The sequence below is a fragment of the Alligator mississippiensis genome, chromosome 1, assembly GCF_030867095.1.
Source record: "Alligator mississippiensis isolate rAllMis1 chromosome 1, rAllMis1, whole genome shotgun sequence".
NCBI lineage: Eukaryota > Metazoa > Chordata > Crocodylia > Alligatoridae > Alligator > Alligator mississippiensis.
The window spans coordinates 339666624-339687371 of NC_081824.1; the positions used below are offsets into that span (position 1 = coordinate 339666624).

At 43.3% G+C, this 20748-nt stretch overlaps 1 protein-coding gene across 3 annotated transcripts in view; it reads left to right on the forward strand.

Annotated features, from left to right (window-relative positions):
- The window catches only part of OCA2 (OCA2 melanosomal transmembrane protein), a 422456-nt gene extending 402827 nt beyond the window's left edge, over positions 1-19629 (forward strand). For 2 of the 3 annotated variants that reach the window (XM_059720961.1, XM_019485119.2), the window contains one exon: positions 19045-19629. In XM_059720961.1, coding sequence (XP_059576944.1) covers positions 19045-19132 — 88 coding nt within the window. In that variant the 3' untranslated portion in view covers positions 19133-19629. The remainder of the gene's footprint in view (positions 1-19044) is intronic. The other variant, XM_059720962.1, reaches the window with a different exon arrangement.
- Positions 19630-20748: the final 1119 nt, after the last annotated feature.

Here is a 20748-nt window from a genome sequence, read left to right on the forward strand (position 1 = left end):
TACTGAGACAGACTATGAAATCCAGGACTGTCCTGGCCAGTCCGGGACTTATGATCACCCTATCTATAGCCAAAAAGAGAAATAGTCAATTGTTCCTGCGTGACTTAATAAACTGATGGTGTACTATGCTTCCACAGTTTCTCAAATTACAGACCCAAGTAAAAGAGTCTGAGACCTGGGAATCCTAGCAGTTGGAAGTCTGTAGTTCTCAAGGTTGTGTAGGTTCTCCCCAGTATTTTGATTTGGATTTTTAGCTTTTAATTAATGGACCTGAAACTCATGTGAATTGAATCCATGCACACTAACTTTACTAGTAAAGTTTGCCAAAACCTGTGCAAAGTTAAATTGGAACTTTTAGTTTGGTTCTGGTAAAATATATTTTTGATTAACTCTATGTTAAGAGGTGTTATAGTATGCTGTTTTCAAGAGACAATATAATAGCTCTTCTGTGGTAGAAATTCTTCTGCCCGTTGCTATTTAGAACACAAGTATAAAAAACAAAAGTCCCTTACAAACTATTAGAATAACATTAAGTATCTGGCTTTAAAAGCCAAGAAATATAATCCTTGACTTACTTTTTTCTGTCAACATTATGGGCTATAAGAGCACCTGCTTTAAAGATAACCATAATACTGAGGCATGCACAGATTCGTAGAAAGAATGGGGTTTCTACTTTCATTGCAAAAACTGCTTAATTTTGGCAGCTGATTTTTGCATATTAACTTTTTTTCTGTAATGCTATATTTTTCTTAAGAGTATATGTTGACATAGAAAATAGAAAATGTATTGTTTTAAGTGGACTATGCAGGACAAAAAGTAGATATAAAGGAATTTAGGGTTTAAAGGACCCTAAATATATCCCTAAGGATATTTTAGCAATATTAAAACTCAGGGAAAGCTGCTTATGCTTCAAAGCCACATAGTAAAAATTCTCAAAGAATCTTTGTATTGCTAAAGCCATCAGAAAATACAATGTGTGTGGTCAAAAATATAAGCAATGGATGTACTAATGGTGTAGGTAGACAGTTGTCCATTATTTCCTTTATTTTTTTAATTGTTTTCCTCTAGGTGAATTAAGTTGAATTCATATTAGAAGGAAATATTCAAATGATTAAAAGGAAAGATATTCTTGATAAATATAACCTGAACTCCGGTAGGTAAGGGGTTGATCATTGTACCATTTGTTTAAAAAAAGATTTTGGATGGAGCAGGAATCAAAGGGGGAGTGCAAGTGTACCAGTGCACTCCCTCCCCCTCCCCAGTTATCCCAATCTACTTAGTGCACCTTCTCAGGTGAACTAAGTTAAACTGGGCCAGCCATATTTAGCCTGATCTAAACTCCCGGAATATCTGTATAATTCAGCACTTAGATTGACCTAACCCTAGTGAGGTCAATGTAAGTGCAACATCTGCTTGTACCCTAAATGAGTAGCAAAGCCTTGCACTGAAGGCTTGCAGTTCAACAAGTGTGTGATCTGCCAGACAAAAGAGGAAACATGAGCTCTAGGGTTTGGGACAGTTTTCTCTCCCTTAAACCAGGGACTGTTAACTCAAGTGTCTCTATTGATCTTTATAGGCAGAATATTGCATTGCAAAAGCACCCTAAATTCCCTGATTTTAATTTTTGTAATTGCTCACTGTAACAGGGGGCCTGCCCAGGGCCGATCTCGCTGTAGCCTGCTCACCTGTTCCTGGGCCAGCTACCCACATTCTCTCCTGCCATGCCTTGTTGTTATAATTAATTTATAGATGTTAATTAAGCGGGAGGCTACCTATTTCATGCCCCAATGCCAGGGGGTGCTATCTGCGGCTCCATTCCTCCTCTACACCACAGCCCAAGCCTCGCAGATGGCATCTGGATGTTCTCATCGTCACTGGCCCCCACACTGGGCCCCAGAATCCTACTATTGAACCCCACCTGGATTCCTCCCTTTGTGTGTACTCTTCCACAGTCATACCGGGCAACATAGCTCCCTGAACTGATCCCCCTTTGGGTGTGATTCCCCCACTGGGACCTTCAGCTCTCTAGCCCTGGCCCACCTCCAGGCCAGTCAGACCCCAGGCCCTCAGTTCTTGGGCGTTCCTCGCGGTGGGCCCCTAGCCCTTGGACCCCTCTGGTCCTGGTCCCAGCATGGGCCAGTCAGGGGAAGCTCAGACAGGCCTGAGTCTATTGCCCTCTTCTCACTCTCTGAGGATCCACCCTCTGGGCCCTCCAAACAAAGGGGTCACCCACCCGGTCCTGGGGGCTAAGGGTTACGGTGCCCCGACCCGCCTTTCACCGGGGTGGTAACTGGCCTGGCACTTTCTGGGGGCTCCCGTGCCACTGAGAGCCCCACCAGGCCACCCACTCCCGGCAGGTACAGTTTTAGGTCATACCCAGGGCCAGGAGCCTCCTGACCATCCCCTACAGCTCCTCCCTTACCTCCAGATGACACCAGCAGCTCTGCAGCCAGGCAATGTTGTTGCCTCCCCCCAGCATCAGAACTGCCCTGTTTATATGGGCAGCCCTGAATCTAAAATGGCTGCCCTAATCAGGCATCTGCCGGCTGCTGCCTTCTGGTCCTTAAAGTGGCAGGCACAAACAGTGCCCTGCCACACACTCCAAATTTTACGCCCCTACTGAAAATGGCCCAACATCCTTTTTTAGACTGCTTCCATCTTTCTATAAAGCAGACTGATCTTTCTTTAGTTTCCCTGTGGAATATAATCTTGTGAACGTCAACAGAGCACCAAGTGTAGTTTGACATATTAGACTTTCTGGAGGAGCCGTTGGGGCCAAAAATATATTTAGAGAAAGCAACCTTTACACAGACAACTCTATGGTTATTAGCTCTGGTTTCTGTGGGGAACTATATATTCAACTTTCTGTGCCATTATGCCTATAGGCAGATAATTAGAGCAATTTATTTTCCAGTTTAAGTGTCTTTATCTTAAAAATCTCCAACTTTGGGTTTTTTAAGGAAAGAAAGAAAGAAAGAAGGAAAGAAAGCCTTGAGCTTTAGCTATTGGAAGAATATTCATAATGACCTTTAAACCTCTGCATTATATTAAAACAGGCAGCTATTATGAAAAACTGCCAGGCACGTGGCAGCAGCATTTCTAGGTAGGCAATGCTGAGGGACCAAGCATTTCATGACTCATTGGCTGTGTCACATGAGTCACTGGCTACACAGTAGCCCGAGACTACTGAGCAGTAGCGTTGCATAGCAGAAACTGATGTGATGCTATTGCTCAGTAGTCTCGTGCTACTATGCAGTTAGTGTCACAAAAAAGCTGTTCATTGGTGTTACTGTAACAGGGTATAAACAACTACTAAATGACTGCAGTAATGACTGTGCAGTCAGTCTCATGTAGACACGTCTCATGTCTGTGCAGTCAGTCTCATGTGGCCAGTATTATCTACCTGATCCCTCCTAAACTCTTCATTCCAGGGGTGTTAATGACCCTCTCTTCTTTTTAACAGACTTGATGTTCCACCAATCAAGCTAGCCTTTGTTCTGCAATTCTTCTGCCTATTAGTAGCTCCTGGTAATGAAACTCCTACTTCACAGCCCTGAAATTGTTTTTAACTCATTTGAATGAAGTTATATTAGTTTTTGCTTCACTCTTAAATGGAATAATACACCCTTAGGCCCCTAGCATCTTAATAAAGCTTCTAATTTATTTTTAATTGGAGGAAAAAGATACATTGTTTCATATGTGATGATGCAGTTCAACATCTGCACCCCCCTAGAATTTTCAAAATTGCAGATCTGCCTGTGGGGCTAACCCATGCTGATCAAACTGAACATGTGTACATGTTTGGAGTGTAAATTCTGGGGCTGGGAAAGCCCAGATGCTCACCCCAGCCTTGGGGTTGTGCCTTTCTTACTCCCCAACCTTGACTTGGCTATTTTTAGCCCCCTGACTCCTTTTCCCCTACTAAAGAACAGATAACCCTCCCCCTGCTCCCCCCGCGAGACCTGCCCACTCCACCTGATCCTAGCCACCCGTCCCCATACCCCAACTTACTTAGCATTCCTGGTGTGGCTTCTGGCACTGGTGAATGTGTGCAAAATCACATGATTGTATATCAGGTCCTGGGAATGTCTACATGTGCTCTTAGGCTTTCAGAAGGTGGCAAAGCTGAGGGATTTGAAAACTTGGATGAGGAGTTTGTGGATGAAATTGTCACAGTGTCAACAAATAAAAGGTAAATTGAGGCATCAATGGACTGTTCTGTGAAGTGACTGTAATCTGTACCAACTCTTTTGTTCGGGATAGCTATACGTTTTGTTTTACAGGAATGCTAAACATCACTGTTTCAACTGTTCCTTCTTTTCTAAGGTGCAACTGCAAGGAAACTGTTGGCAGAACACTTTTTACGTCTGACTTGCCCTTGAAATCTGCTGCCCTTTGGAGTTTTTTCCTGTATTTCAGGGGAGAACATACAAAGTAGGGAGAAGTGTCAGGTTGGAGCAAGTGTAACAAATTAGGAAGCACAAAGCAGTATGCCTTTATTGTAGTGGCAGTGTGTGCTTTGGTGAGGATAACCCGAGTTTGCCCCACCCAGTCTTAGGGCTGTCCCAGTGGCTATACTCAGTCATACCAGAGACCACAGAGTGGGTCCTCTCAAGAGCGGCCATAAAGGATGGCAATGGCATATATTACAGCTTTGGAAGATGTGTGTAGGGAAGGGTGGCCTGGGAGTACTTGGGAACTTCCCAGCAGTGTTATTACTGCTGCCACAGTGTCAACAAGCCCAAAGTTATGTTGCCTTATCTGATCAGAGTATGGTTTTTCCTGCTCTTGGGTGCTTCCTACACTGTACAAATGAAATTTAATGGTACTTGATTGTTAGAGCCCTGATTCAGTAGAGCGCTTGGTGATCTCTGGATGCTTATGTGCCTTGCTGAACAATGTATGGGATTAGTCACAGGCTTAAACTTTAAATGATGTTTAAGTGCTTTGTTCAGTGTGGCTTAGCTTCACATAGGCAGCTCATATCAAGTTTGTCTTTTGTTACATGTCTTTCTACAGTGTGAAATGAATAAGAACTAGTTTACACAGGATGATCAGATGAATGAGTGTGACACATAAATCTTGAGCTGCACAACTTGACATACAAAAGGTCCACATCTAGTTTAAGTTATACTCCACAACACCCATAAGCTTCTATGTGCCTCTCAAAAGTCACCCATTCTCTAGTATGGAGTTGGGGGGTGCGGGGGGGGGGGTGCTTGGTTTGGTCACAGTTTACATTGCAAACTGAATAATATCCCTTTGCATTTTAATTATTCTCATTTAGATATGGAGAGCCTCAGCTTCTGATTTTGAACCCCTCGTATACTTTACTGCTTTATTTTATAAAGATATAATAACTTCAAATAGACAGATGCAGATGATATGAAAAGAGTGAAAAAAGACATAATTCATAAATTGTAGGTTCTTTCCTCCCATCAAATTGCTGTCATTCATTCTATATCTGTTTCTGAATTACAGTTTCTGTGCTTTAATTTTTAACTTCCTTCCAGGTGTCAGCTGGATTCAATAATTTCCAGTAGGAGTCAGACATCTAATTCCAACAGGAAGGTCATTGGTTACCAGCTGCTGGTGCCAATCCACCATCAATTTGTTGACGTCTTTTGAAGTCACAATTGCAGTACTTTTCTCCGTATTTCAACTGGGATTTATAGTGTTTTGTATTTCTTCACAGTATTTTGTACAGGTGTCCACCATCAGATTCCTGGCACCCCATGCTTAACTAGCTTTTGCATAGTTATTGTAAAGTCATTTGTTGTTCTAACATGCCTATATTTTGTTTGAAATATACCATAGAGACTTAAGCAACTGCTGCAAAAATATTTCTGTGAGTATTCACTTGAACGTGCAAGTTGGAACTGGTAAATTAACCAATGCCTTTAAATTAAATTGGAGAACAATTGTTTGTTTTTTTTTCCTTTAGATATGCAAAATTTTGGAAAAGCAGCAAAATATTCCAGTCTGTGTTGATATGGAGAAGTTCAAAGAGTACAGTGCATTAAGTTCAGGAAGGCATTCCAGAATAGAGGAGACAAAATCTATTACCATTAATTTTTGTCACTTCGGGCTTGATTTTCTTGATCTGAGTGTCTTTACTGGCCATAACTACATGGGAATCCTGGCATAGACTCAAGATAAACAAGAAAAAACCAGGAGAAATTATTGTAATTTTATCAATAAGAAGAAAATGGGATTATAGGTTTTGTCCAGTGGTTTCAATTACACAGTAACTACTATGTGTGGTAACTAGTACGTACCCACACTGTACTTTTTATGTAATTTCAGGCTATGTGCAATTCACACTAATTTTAGTGTTGTGTTAATGAGCACTGGCAATTTTAGCCACATGCTATATTAGATGCAACAGGTGTCCAAATTTAAAGGGGTCATAATCAATGGAATAAACTGAAGCATTCTTTTTAGACCTTTTCTTTAAATTGATAGCGGGACCAATATCATTTTGTCCTTTCACTATCTTTATCAGTACCTTTAAAAATTTGAATGATGGAACGTTTGAAACCGAAAAAGAAGCATAGAGTGAAAGACAGAAGAGGAAGGGGAAATTATAGTGAAAAGAGAATAAGAAAAGAGAATCCATGAGAGGAATTCATAGGGGCGCTGAAAAGAAGGAACACCATGCATTTACAAATAAATCTATTTTGATCACTTTTTCCTTCCAAAAGCTTCAGACTGAAATAACATGAAACATAATTCAGAGAGCTAATATAAGTGGTATTTATGGACTTAATGATGCTTCAATGTTTATTTTTATCTTTAATCAGGACGTAAGGGAAATATCAGAACTTTTCATGGAATAAAGCACTTTTTTAAAAAGTCAGGAAATTGAAACATTTCCTTCTCATGTGTTAAACCAATAGGAAATATTTTGAAATTCCTCAACTGAAATGTTTTATCTTGTTAAACTAATCAGAAAGTTTCATTTTGATTTGGTTCAAAGTTTATTTCTCTTGCTGACCTATAATACATAATGGGAATCATATTATGATTTGGCCATAGTGTGTGTGTCTACATGTGCAAATAATTCAAAGCAGTAAATTCCAACGCATATCATACCAGAATTTATTCCTCCTGGGTGCACTATTTGAACGTGTGCTCAGGACCACAGCATGTTGAGCCAGGTCAGAGCAGTCCCCACTAGCAGAGAGTCTGCGGGGGTCTGTCAGCCAGCCTGGGGCTGCTCCACCACCAGCTCAACATGCTGTGGAGGGGCTGGCTGGGGCATGAGGGTGCTTCAGTATGTGGCAAACTGACACCTTCATGCCCCAGTGAGCATCTATATATGTACTGCTGCACAGCAAATAACTTCGCCATAGGATAGCACATGTACTTGCAAGTATTATCCTATGGTGGAGTTAATTAGTTTACTGCAGCCTAAGAGGTCCACATGTATAGATGTGGGGACTTAACTGTGGAACTAATTAAGCAGCTCTGTAGTAAACATCTTGTGTAGATTCACCCAGTGAGAAGGAGATACAGAGAAAGAGGGATGTAGTCTGGTCAGAGAATGTGATGTAGACTAAAGAACGGGAGGTATGACATGCTGGGGGCATCTACACATGCGCTTTACTGCAGAACTGGCTAATTAGCCCTGCAGTAAAGTATCACCATCTACACGTGTGGCATTATTAGGTTGGACTAAACTGATTAACTCCTCTGTTGGATAGTACTGCTCGACACAAGTACTATTCTATGGTGGAGTTATTTAGTATGCCACAACACACATGTAGATGTTGACCAGGGCTGGCTGGGGCATAGGAGTGTTACAGTGCAGGGGCTACCTGCCAGCTAACTCCACTCCATAGCATCTTTGTGCTGCAGCCAGCCCCTCCGCAGCATGTTGAGCCAGGGCAGAGCAGCTTTGGGCTAGAAGGCTGACCCTCTGGGTGGGGCTGTGCCGCCTTGGCTCAATGTACTGCGGTCCCAGGCACATGTCTAAATACTGCTCCCAGGAGCAATAAACCCCGGGGCAAACTGTACCAGAGTTTATTCAGGTGCATTAATTTCATGTGTAGATGTGCTCTCTGAAAACTATAACTCACATTTACTTCACTAATGATGCACCAGGTTTCATCACATAATAATGTGCCTTCAGTAACTTCACTATGAGCTCTTTGAAAATGAGCTGAACAATCTTTCCCAATCAATTTTGGATAAAGAATAAATTTGATAAAACTGAAATGTTAACATGAACTTTAAATACATAAAAAGTAAACATTTTGCCAAAAATTCCTCTTAAGAATTCATACAATCCTAATAGGGAGAAAGAAATGGAGTTTGCTCCTTGGATATATGAAGGTGTTTCCTCCTTATTTAAATAAATAGAAATCCAGTACTCTCTTGTTTAGAAAAGTATTTAACTAATGTTCTTCATCCAAAATAGCAGTTTACTATTCCTTCACTCAAAAAATGCTAATGTATAAACAAAGAGCACTATGACAATATCATTTTGATTAACAGCCATGAATATTGCTATAATTATATATTTATTTTGAAAAGAAATGTTCCACTGTTACTTAGTAAAACAAATTAAGGAAACTTAATTAATAGATGTGACTTCTTTCATATGAAAATAGTCTTGAATTGGCCATTTCATTATCAGCATCTGAATCCGATTTTTGATGCAGCTTTTGTAGTTGCAAGAGAGATATTTTTGAAAGTAGGCTTCTCATTACTGAACTTCCAAAGCAAGGTGTTGCCTGTGTTCAAATTTTAGCCTGGAATAATTAGAACTTTTATTTATATCCTATATCCCCGCTGTGCTACATATCACCTTAGATAACACGTCACTTGCTGGGCATGCAACCTATTTTCTTATTATGTGCGCAGTTGCTGGTACTGGAGAAGACAGTAAATAGGTAAGAAGATTCAGCAAGAAATTCTCTAGAGTACTCTAAAAATTATATTCCTTAAATGATTTTCGGACTAATTTGCAAATGTGATGATGATGAAGTGAGTGTCACCACAATCATATGTTGGAAGCCAGCAACAGGTAGAATGGTCAATGTCAGTAAGACCTTGGGTGCCCAAAGGACGGTTTTAAGGTCATTCATAGATGATGCAGTCAGCTGTCTGAGCTTGAGCACCATAGTTGCAGCCAGTGTTCTTGGAGATGCCCCAAGAGTGCATGCTTGCCTTAAACTGTCCAATGGCCCTTCTGAGATGGTTAAGAGCGATCCAGGCCCTGTGGGGCAACAGCTATCCCAAGGTGGAAGCTGGTGTTGGGGATGAAATTCTTTAGTTGCAGTTCTTATGCAGCATATTTCCTGCTCCCCTGATGGGAGATCCATGCTATAAGTGACATGCCATTTGCAGATTCAATGAGCTTATTGGCCTGCATGGTTCCAAGACTTCAGGCAGTAGTTGATCTTCTGGCTTGTGGCTACTAGGCTGAAGTGCAAAGAATGGTCTGGATCTTGGGCTTTGAGGCCTAGGGCAGGGTAGCAGCTTGTCTCCAAATGTCAGGGGGGGAATGCCTGAGAGGACCAGTAAGCAGTCAACTGGGGTTGGATAAGGCATCCGGTAATAGTCCTCATGATGCTGTTAATTTTTAGTAGTGTGCACACTGCACAGCTATTACTTGAGTTATGTGAGTGGAAATGAGGACAGAATTTGGCTTACCTAATTACTACCATGTTCTTTTCTCTTACAATTTAAAGCACTACTGCTAGTGATTTGGCCCTGGAGAAATATTGTCAACTTCTGAGATCTCCAAATGCTTTACAGACTCTGTAGTTGCTTTTCTTATGAGATCCTTCCCAGTCTTGCTTTTACCAATATATTATGTGGGAACTAGCCATAAGGAAAATCCAGTAGATAGATTTAAGTCCATAAGAGGATTTTTATAGCTCTATTTTATACCTAGAACAAATATGTAGGCTTCCTCCTCTGTCAGATGTGGGCACTGATAAAATTAAGGTAAATTCTAGGTGTGATAAAGAAAAGAGAAAATATAAATGACCAAACACCAAGCATGAAAGCAAGTTGTGCTTGTGGTGTGGGGGAAGTAGTGGGCGTGGCCTAATAGCCGTGAGATCGGTGGTCCCGGCCCACGCTGATTGGCAGGGGGCGGGCGGATGCAGCCCGTTTAAAAGAAAAAGCGCGCGCGCCAAAAAGCTGGGACCCACGCCATATCGGAGAGGCCTGATCACCCTCACCGGAGGTCCTGCGTCCACGAAATCCCTTCCCCCCAGAAGCCCCCATCACGACCGAATTAGAGCACTCGAGTTAACAGCGAGTTTATTCTTGAAACTGCTGTAAAGGAAACCACCTATACGAAAGTGTGAGTAAAGCATTTATTTGTTATACCGCCTCCTTGGTGTTTTCTGTTGACGGAGGGAGAGACAGGAGAAGGAGGAACAAGGCCCCATAACCCTTTCGTCCCCGGCCTGTTCGTGCAGCACTTTTCTGGGTCCAACCACCCATTGTCAGGTTGCACATGGCGTCACGAACAGGATCTCAGGGGCAAAGGGAAGATGAGGAGTACCTTGACCAATTAGTCTGGCATTGCCCGTGGTGGAACCACTATAGACCTCCGACCATGAACGCTGATACTTTATGGGTCCACGTGGCGTACCATCAGGCCCAGCAAGATGGGAGGATCGGGGGCCATGTCTCTATCTGCCCGACCGAAAACAACGGGGGTCCACTCAAAGAGTGGGTTGTGGCCGGCCTCACCCCAGCAGCGTTGGGGTGTCTCCTCACTAGTCCCGCGGTCATATACCGACCACCCGATACGGCCGCGGAGGTAACAGTAGTGGGGTTATTGAGAGAAAACCCCAACCTAGAAATGCAATTGCAAACGTCGAGCGTGGAGTCACTGGAGCAGGCGGCAGGGGGCTCCGAGCCAACGCTTGAAAATGGCGCCAGCTGCATGGCGCCGCTGCCAGAACATGGCACTGAGCAAAGTGAAAAGGGCGTGAAAATCCCCCTGGGAGGCGGGCCGGCCGTGTCACCGCCCATGGCCCCGCCCCCTGGAGTCACGCCAAAAGACAGCCCACCCTCCGGAGTGACGGAGAAAGAAAAAACGCCCCCCCATGAGGGAGGAAAGATGTATCCAGTGCTCCCGCCTGACATGTTTAACCCTTTCCCGACCGCGGTTCACCCGATAGCACTGGTCAAGCAAGATACTGATGCACAGGGCGCAACTCGTGCCACCACCACATACTGCACCCGCACCCAGGAAGAAATACAGGAGTTGTGCAGAGGATCAAAAGTGAAACCTTAGCTATGTGGCTAGGGCGCCTAGTAGTAGAATTTGGGTCAGACCTGCTAGACTTGGAAGAGGCTAGCTTCCTAACTCATCAAGCCTCATGGAGTGGCTAACTTAAACGTGGTAACGGGCAACGCCTACTGGCCCATCCCGCTCCCAGCTCTTGTTGCAGGTCAAGTGTGCCACAGATCTCATGCGTGGCATAAAGGACAACCGTCGAACCCGTCCTCAGAGCAGCTGCTGCTGGCTATCATCAGAGTATCCTACGCGTCCTGGAACCCGAGGGTACACCTGTTGGGACTGACACAGGCGCAGAGCAACGTGCCATGGCCCCATCGTCATCTCGGTTGCCCCGGGGATGTTCCAACCACCCTGGACAGTATTGAGGCATGTGTAGAGGTTTACAGGGGAAGGAGGCCATGACTTTCGGGCTTCTCCTCGGGCCACTGGCCGGTCAGCCGGCTGAAAACTTGCTAAGCCAGATGCCACGGTTACAGGCCCTGATGGATTCCATGGTAAAAGTCTCCGGTGGGATGGAACCACATCCTATGGCGTACCCAAGTCAACGCTGTTACCAACACAATGCCTCATATAAAGACAAGCCCCCCTGGAATGAACCAGCGCTTCAAAAGCCCTAACCATGGGAGCCGAAGCTCACCCCTAGACGAATTAATCTGAGTCATCGTTCCACACCCTCATCAACCACATCCGTGAGTGCACAAGGAAGCCATCTGCGAACCTGAGCAGTATCCTGGCACCCACTTTGTGCGATCATGGCACCCCTTTTCTTTGTTTGTTTGTCTGTTCGTCTGTTTTGTTTCCTTGCAGGCCTGGCAGAGATGAAGCGGCAATCTACAGCTGCACGATCAGGAGATCCACCGAGCACCAAACTGCAGTACATCCAAGTCAACGCAGCAATGGCTGCCTGCTTGTATGTCGCGAGTGGGATAGTCACCCTATTCCTGCTGTTCCCGACGAGTTCTTCAGTGAATGGACCTGACTTCGCAACCTCTAACTCGGTTTTGTCCCTTTTATCACTCTGGGCGAACATCACGGGAGATAGTGGAAAGTCAGGACTCATCGCATGTTTACACCTGCCTCTTTCTGTTGACGACCCAGTGTTAACCCCGTATGTATACCCTCTTAATGTTAGTAAGTGGTTTAAAGCCCGGAGCACCGATCCGAACTACAATATTACAATAGCTCAACATTCTTTTATATATTCCCAGCACCAACACACCGTCTATTACCGGTATTCCTGGCCACGTAACTTGATGAACTGCTCTGTCTGCAGATCGGAGGCTATGCTTCCACCTGCCCCCGTTCGGCTCTTCTATAACATTGCGTGTTCAGAAATACCGTGGGGGATTAACCCAAAAGGAATAAAGTGGTCCAGGGATGATAATTTGTTAACCTGGAACCCCACAGCCATCATGCCAACATGGTACTTAGCTTTTCCAGGAGGCCCAAACAAAACGAGGGCACGAGATGAGTCTGGCCCGGTTCCATCCGTCCTTCGGCGGACCCAATCTCTGGTTTCTTGGAGCAAGTCGCTGGCCATCAACGTATCGGATGCCCAAGACTGTCGCTCATACTTTTACCCCATCTTAATCGCGGCCCAACTTAGTCAATGGTGCCATGGTTATGGCGCGCCCGCAAACACAGTCGATCTCCCTCATGAGGTAGCTTTAATTCAATGTTTTTTGAGCACAGTAATGCTCTGCCCTCCTTTAAGTGTTAATACAGCTCACCCGAATAGCCCGGCCGTACTCTGTCGCCATAAGCGACACGTTCCGGTGTGGAGTAAGCTGACACGGGGCGAGCGATTCAGCCAACATTTGGCGTGGGCGCTTGAAGGTTATTTTTCATGGGGAATAGGGATAGGTAAGGCGAGAGTCACTATCGCTAAACAAGTTGAGATTCTAGCCAATAGTGCCGAAACATCCCTATGGTTATTGAACCAACAACTACAAGCTCCATCACATATGACCATGCAAAACCGCTTAGCCCTCAACGCAATATTGTTACACCAGGGAAGCGTTTGTCAGTTTCTTAACCTGTCTAAGGAATGCTGTTGTATTAGCATACCCAACATTGCTATTTCATTGGAGGAGCAACTCGACCGCATGAAGCAGGTTGCCGCAGACACCGATAAAATTGCCGGAATCGGGAAAGGATGGTTAGCCAACATTTTAGTTGGATAGGATGAGACACGTCATCCTGGTTGATACACTTGTTAACTCCTATTGTTGCCTTGTGTTTACCAATAGTCAATTGTTATATGTTTGGGTTGTTGTATTTTATCTGCTTATGTATGTACCCGTTTACCACTTGAAACTTGCAAAGATGACGAGTTCCTAGACTTGTAACCTAATTCCCTAGTCTATTGTGATATGGTCAAGGGGGCATGTCATAACCAAATGAGTTGAGTGCCCCTGTCACAATAGAACTGCTGAATGACCACAGTTATTAATACCCTTAGTTGGTATCTTATTATGTATTTGTATTAGATGTTGTATTTTGTATGTTTCAATTTTGTATATACCCACTTACTCACTATGTTTGAGCTTCGCATTTGGTCAAGGGGGGATGTGATAAAGAAAAGAGAAAATATAAATGACCAAAAGCCAAGCATGAGAGCAAGTTGTGCTCGTGGCATGGGGGAAGTAGTGGGCGCGGCCTGATAGCCGCGAGATCGGCGGTCCCGGCCCTGGCTGATTGGCAGGGGGTGGGCGGATGTAGCCCGTTTAAAAGAAAAAGCGTGTGCGCCAAAAAGCTGGGACCCACGCCATATCGGAGAGGCCTGATCACCCTCACTGGAGGTCCTGCGTCCATGAAATCCCTTCCCCCCGGACGCCCCCATCATGACCGAATTAGAGCACTCGAGTTAACAGCGAGTTTTTTCTTGAAACTGCTGTAAAGGAAACCACCTATACGAAAGTGTGAGTAAAGCATTTATTTGTTATACTGGCTCCTTGGTGTTTTCTGTCAACGGAGGGAGAGACAGGAGAAGGAGGAACAAAGCCCCGTAACCCTTTTGTCCCTGGCCTATTCGCGTAATACTTTTCTGGGTCCAACCACCCACCGTCAGGTTGGTCACTAGGAAGATCAGATTCAGTGATAGGGAAAAGGGTTGACACTGTGTGAAACCACTAATTAACTTTCCCTCCAAAATTTCAAAGGCTGCTATATAACCATCAGAAAGCTGCTTTGCCATACTATCAGCTTAATCATAATTTTGTGGAAGGATAATGATGCATCTCTTTAGAGCAGGGGTGTCCAACCTTTTTGAAAGTGGGGCCAGATCATGAACTTTTTATCACCCACTGGGCCGGGACGCCATATTCAAAGACCTCACAGGAAGCGGTATCACATCAGGAAGTGATGTCACGTGACCTTTGACACCAATGAAGTTGCAGGAAGTGACAATGAAATGGGTCTGGAAATGTGGTTTAAAATCCAAAATAAAAACAATATAAAAGCAACAATGAAATAATACCAAACACTTGACTAAAATAAACACTTTCACTTCTACTCACTTCTCAATGAATGAAAGAAGCATAATGTAAGTTGAGAGATCAAATGTGGAAAAGGTATCAGCCAGAGTGGAAACTAATCAAAGCAGCGAAATGTGGGCATTTTTGAGAATAATCTACAAGAAGATTTACTTTTATTGCATTAATAACTTGTTAGTAACACATCTTTAACAAGTAGTAACAAGTTGAACCCCCAGTCCCCCACAAAGAGAAACAGAAGCAAACACAATCCAAACACTAGACAGTATTTTTATAAAGATTTTTACCTGCTGGTTAGGAGGGAGAAGTGTAGCTGCCTCCCTCCCACATGCCCTTGCCCTGCTTCTTGGGAACAGTAGTGAGCAGACAGCAGCAGCAGCAGCAGCCAGGCTGATGATGCAAAGAACTTCCAGTGCTGCTGTGGCTATTTTTTTTATTCTTCCTGAGAATGAGCAGGCGGGGTTTGGGACGTGAATCTCCCCCTCAACTCTCTCTGAGCCTGCCCAGAGGACACAGGATCATGTGCCAGGAGATAAATCAGGTGGCAGGGAGCTCCCTAGCAGGTGGCTGGGGAAGGGGAGAGGGGGGGAAGTGCAGTGCAGGCAAGGAATCAAGTATGGCAGAGCTGGCAGGGAAAGGAAACTCCTGCCTGCTGCTGCTGCCGCTTCCTTATTCTGCAGTGGTTGCTCATCCTGGGAATCAGGTGACAAGAGTTGGCAGCAGCCTTCTGTCCCAGCCCAGACACTTGCTCCTTCCTGCCCCCCCGCCCTTCAAATGCCCCCGACCGGCTGAGATCCCCTCACAGCAGCTGGAGATGGAGGGATGTGTCTTGGTGGGAGATACCTGCATAGCGCTTTGCAGCCTCTGCCACTTGCTGCCTTGCAAGGGGTGGGCAAGTGGGGAGGGAGCGGGGGCTCCTCAGTGCATCCAAGAGGCTGTGAGAGAGACTCGTGGCTTAGCTGGGCACAGCCACAGCTGCAGCTGGGCACGGAGTGGAGCGGGGTGGGGAGAGATGTTGCCACGTGCAGGAGCCCCAGTCCGGGCTCCTCCTCGTCCTTCTGGCTGCAGCCTCCCTGGGATGTGCAGGAAAGATGCCCTTCACTCCGCCACCACCCGCCTCACTGCCCCAGCAGCCGTGTGTGCCCACGCCGCCCCCCACCCCTGCCTCAGCCCCACACGGCTCCGCCACTGAGCCCCAGCCCCATGCCACTGCCACCTCCTGCTTTCAAGGATGCCCAGTAAGTCGTCCGGGCACCAGGGAGCGCATGTGTGCTTGCTGTGGGCTGTGTGTGGGAACCTTCTCCCTTCCCCACCCTTCAACAGCCATTAGGAAGCTGCTGAGGGGCTGGGGGAGGGACAAGGGGTGGAAATGAAAGTAAACAGTGTTTACTTTCATTTCCCATTGCAGCACTTCGGACCTCAGAAAACGGGTTGGTGGGCCACATGGCAGCCCGCGGGCTGTATGTTGACCAAGCCAGCTTTAGAGTAACTAAGCATTCAAAAGTTAGGACATAATCAGTTAAGATGAGGAAAAATACAATATCTTCCCGCACTATGTTTCCATGTGTTCATTTGAATAAAAAAAGACAATCCAATTCAGACAAAAAAGAAGTGATGCCTACTATGTCATTGAACCACAAACTATTCCATTCTGATTTTACCACCATTCACTATGATGCTACACCTGTTTTGTTTATGTGATGACTGATCTCCTATATTCAGATTTCTCAAGGAATATTTAAAAGTCTGAGCATCCTTTCCCCCCTGTTTAACAATTCTTTGTCCCTTTTACCCCTTAATAACAATATAAACTTGAACTTTTTTTATTATTGGTAACCTAATCATTGACTAGTGAGGCTGGCCCATTAAATCTCAGAGAAACAGTATATTCTGTAAGCATCCCTTTCCAGAGCAGCAAATGGACTGTAGCTGTACATTAGAATGACCATACTTGATCATATCCCATGGTCTAGTGTTTGATCTCCGATAGATGATGATAGCATGTACTTCAACAAAGTGTGAAAAACCACACAGCCACACAACAGGCAGCAGTTGGGTGCCTTGTTTATGCAAATTAAGTTTTGCGGCTGTTGTCTTGTGCTCTAAGGATTGCGTCTGTTCTGTTGGGTGATCAGTGTAGAAGAAATGTTCAATGGTACAGTGGGTCAAATAATAGTGAAATGGTGGCCTGGGGTAGATGGACAGTGATGGTGATAAAAGCACCTTATTTTTTAACAGATGTTTCTAACATTTTTCTTTGTGTTGTCTTCCTGTTATTACTTGTGTAATTAGTCCAAAAAGCTTTTTTAGAGAGGGATTGCCTATTTTCATTTATTTATATTGTGCCTAGCACACTGGATTGTTTATCTGGACCTGAGCCTCCGGTTTGGCTAATACTAAAACTCCTCTGATTTTGCCGCATGTGCCTTTGCCCTGATTGATCTGCCATGCAGTGAAACATCACTGGGAAAAACACAGCTGATTGCAGATAGAGAGTAGGCGGAAGAGCAGTTTTCACCATAGTTTATAATGAACATTTTCTGTATATATGTTTCCTATATTATGTGAAAGAAGAAAAGGAGTGTTTCAAAACACCTGAAAACCTATTAGTTATCCCTACCTTTCATCAGCTTGCACACTTATACATTCCTTTGTTAACTCTGTTAACAAGGCTGAATGAATGGTACAAGTATCTTGAACCTTATGAATGTTGCTTAAGTGATGCATAAGCCCTGATTGATGCATACACAGGTGTTAGGTATATTCTTTTCCAGTTGCCACTGAAGGGAATGAATAAATATTGGCACTTTAAAGGATAGTATTGTACTTTGATGATGCATAGTAAAAAGGATGGATAAACATGAAAAAGGAACATATGACTAAAAGGGTCATTTGTAGCACTTTGTTTCTCATACCAATTTCCCTTCTGTTTTCAGTATTAAACACAGTGCCAATGCTTTCCAATCATCTAGTACAATATAGATTCTCTCCTCACTTTTAAAAAATACTGTACCTTTTCTTTTTTCCAAATGTGGAGGACAATATAATACAATATAGAAATTTCTCCTCAGTTTGAAAAAAAAAAAAGTACCTTTTTTGCAAATGTGGAGGACATGGAAATCCAATGAAGTATGGCACTGCAGAATCGATAGTATTCTGTCCAAGCTTCAGGTTCTACCATGTGGGATTTTCTATCTATGGAAGTTTTAAAAGATGAGGTTTATTTTGAAAGTCTCATTCTGGGATTTACCTATAATGAAAGAGAGCGTATTTTGATCTGAAAATAAATCTTGTAATGCTTCTACTGGCCAAGGTGTTTTCCTCATGTACCCACAAAAGCTGATGTATCTGATAGAACTAAAGTACTTTTCAGCTAATATTTAATTTCTTTTCACATGATGAGAAGTGCTGAGGATAAATAGAAGTAGGGTGAGGTTTACCATCTGAATGGAAGTGTAAGACGTTAAGGGATGCCAACCATAAATCAGATTTAGAAAAACATTCTGAAGTGCAGCATGCTTTCAGTTAGGAGGACATGGGTACAAAAGGACCTATCCCAATTCTGCTTGACTTATGAAACATGGTTTATTCTCTTTGTACCCACATATGGCTTAGAACATAACCAGAACATACAAGGGCAAGTCCAAGGGGTGAGTGCTGCTGCTGTTTACCTTCCCTCTACCTCCTCCCCTACTGAATTCATTGGTAGGGCGAAAAGGGGGATAAGCAGTGATCATGAGCACCCTTTGTGCTATAAAGCTATATGAAAGCTGTGGCTTCTGCCAGTGCTCTCTTGGTGAACCTAGAGAGTTCACTGTGCATGCATAGCTCTGTCAGGAACTTGTGCTGACCAGGAGGTCAGCTCAGCGCTTACTTCACATGTATGGTACAGCCAAAGGGTGGCCAGTTGCACCGCTCTCACCCCACTCCACTGTTGCAGACACACAGATATTAATTTTCAGCTAACCTAAACTGGAGAAGGTCAATTGAATTTAATGGAGCCATATTGCTTTACACCAGCTGAGGTACTGTATCTTCTAAATCACTTGACTGGAAGTGGGTAGTCTAAACTTGAACACTAATCCTCAAAACACAGTGATAAAATTGCAGTGCCCTGATGTTCTTTCAGTTTTAACAATGGTGAAAAGTTATTTGAGGCTAAGAACTTGTGTAATGACTTTTAAACTTAAATTCAAAAAGTTTAAGTGCCAAATTATGTCTCTGAGAACAAAGTATTGCACCTCATTGATCTTTCTTTTATTTTTGTTGTTGTTTCAGGTTGGGTTTCCCCATGATGATTGTATCCTGTACCATTGGGATGTGTTATCTCCTTGTTGCTCATGTCGTAGTTGGGTGGAACTCTTAATAATTTATACTTTCAAGCCCAAAAGAAGCTTCACTCTTGATTAGTCTATATATCAGAGCTTGAAGAAGACAGCATAGAAGAAAAAATACTTTTAAGAGCTTCATATTAGTTACAATGATAGGCAGCTTCAGATTTTTTCATTCATAACTTTATATTTTTCAGCAATTTTCAGCAAAGTCCTACAATAAGTTTGTCATGGTCAAATTTAATATGCACATAAAGAGGCAACATCACAAGGGAATATGTTGTGTTCTGAAACTATATTGCCACAAAATAAGTATAGTCATAGTTAAAAAAATTCATTCATCATGGGAAATATTCAGTAGTTTCTTCTTAGGTCTTCATTTTTCCTATGTGAATATATTTAGCTCTGTTTAATAAAACAACTCATAGTCAACCTGTATGTGCTGTATTAATAGATGTGTAAGCAGAACCTCTGTATGCTATGGGAGATGTATCATTATCTTTGTTTAAAAATAAACACATCCCAACAAGAATATTGTATGAAGGAACTTCTTTTGGAACTTATTACTGTAAATCTCCTATTACGTTAAAGTAGTATCTGAAAGAATGAGATCATACTTTCATTGTATTTTTGGGTTTTTTTTGTTAATAATGTTCTAAATCATATATTTTTACTTATAGTTAGCTACCCAAGCTGGTCAAATGATCTATAGTAAGTACAGCATTCTCTGTGGGATTTAAAGTTGCAGTTTTCCTCTCCAAAATCTTTCGTTAGCTTAAATTACCCAAGGGACTGTCTCATCTGTGTGGAACAAGAACTAACAACCTGAAGAGCAAAACATGTGAACAGAAGGGAATTTACAGTGAGTCATAGTAGAAGAACAAACACTGCCATACCTCTTCTGAAGTGATCCAATGAATGAGGAAATAGGTAGTAATACTTTTCATAGGGAGGGTCGAATATTTATAATAAATCCTGCAATCTAACCCATCCTAGTAGTGGACTATAAGCAAGATGCATTTCTTGACTAAATATTACTCAGTGGGGTACTTTACCAACCCCCCCACAAACAAGTAGCTGCTCCCTCACATATTACAATTAGAAGGCAGTCCTTGGAGAATGTTGAACATTTTCCTTACATAAGCCATCATCTTTCCCACAGAGTAAACGTGATGATAGTCAGTACCAGATATAATTGGCAGCACTGCCTTTGGATATCTCCAAAATCATGTCTTTGATGATCATGACATTAGGACCCAAACCAAACTGTACATCTACCAGGGTGTTTTCATCCCTTCTCTGTTGTACGGGTGTGAAACATGGACAATATATCAGAAAAACCTGAAAACCTTGGAATGTTACCATCACTGATGTCTTTGGAAAATTCTCCATGTCATTAGGAAGGACAGAATAACAAATTCCAGTGTTCTGGGTCAAGCAAAAACCACCAGCATCAAAGCTATTTTTATGGCACCAGCTCCACTGGACAGGACATGTCATAAGGATGCCTGACAACTGGCTTCTGAAACAAATCCTATATTCCCAACTTGCCAATGGTCTAGAGGTGGGCAAAATATGAGACTAAAGGAAACCTTGAAGGCCAATCTGAAGAAATGCAGTATTAACATCAATACCTGGGAGACTCAAGAAC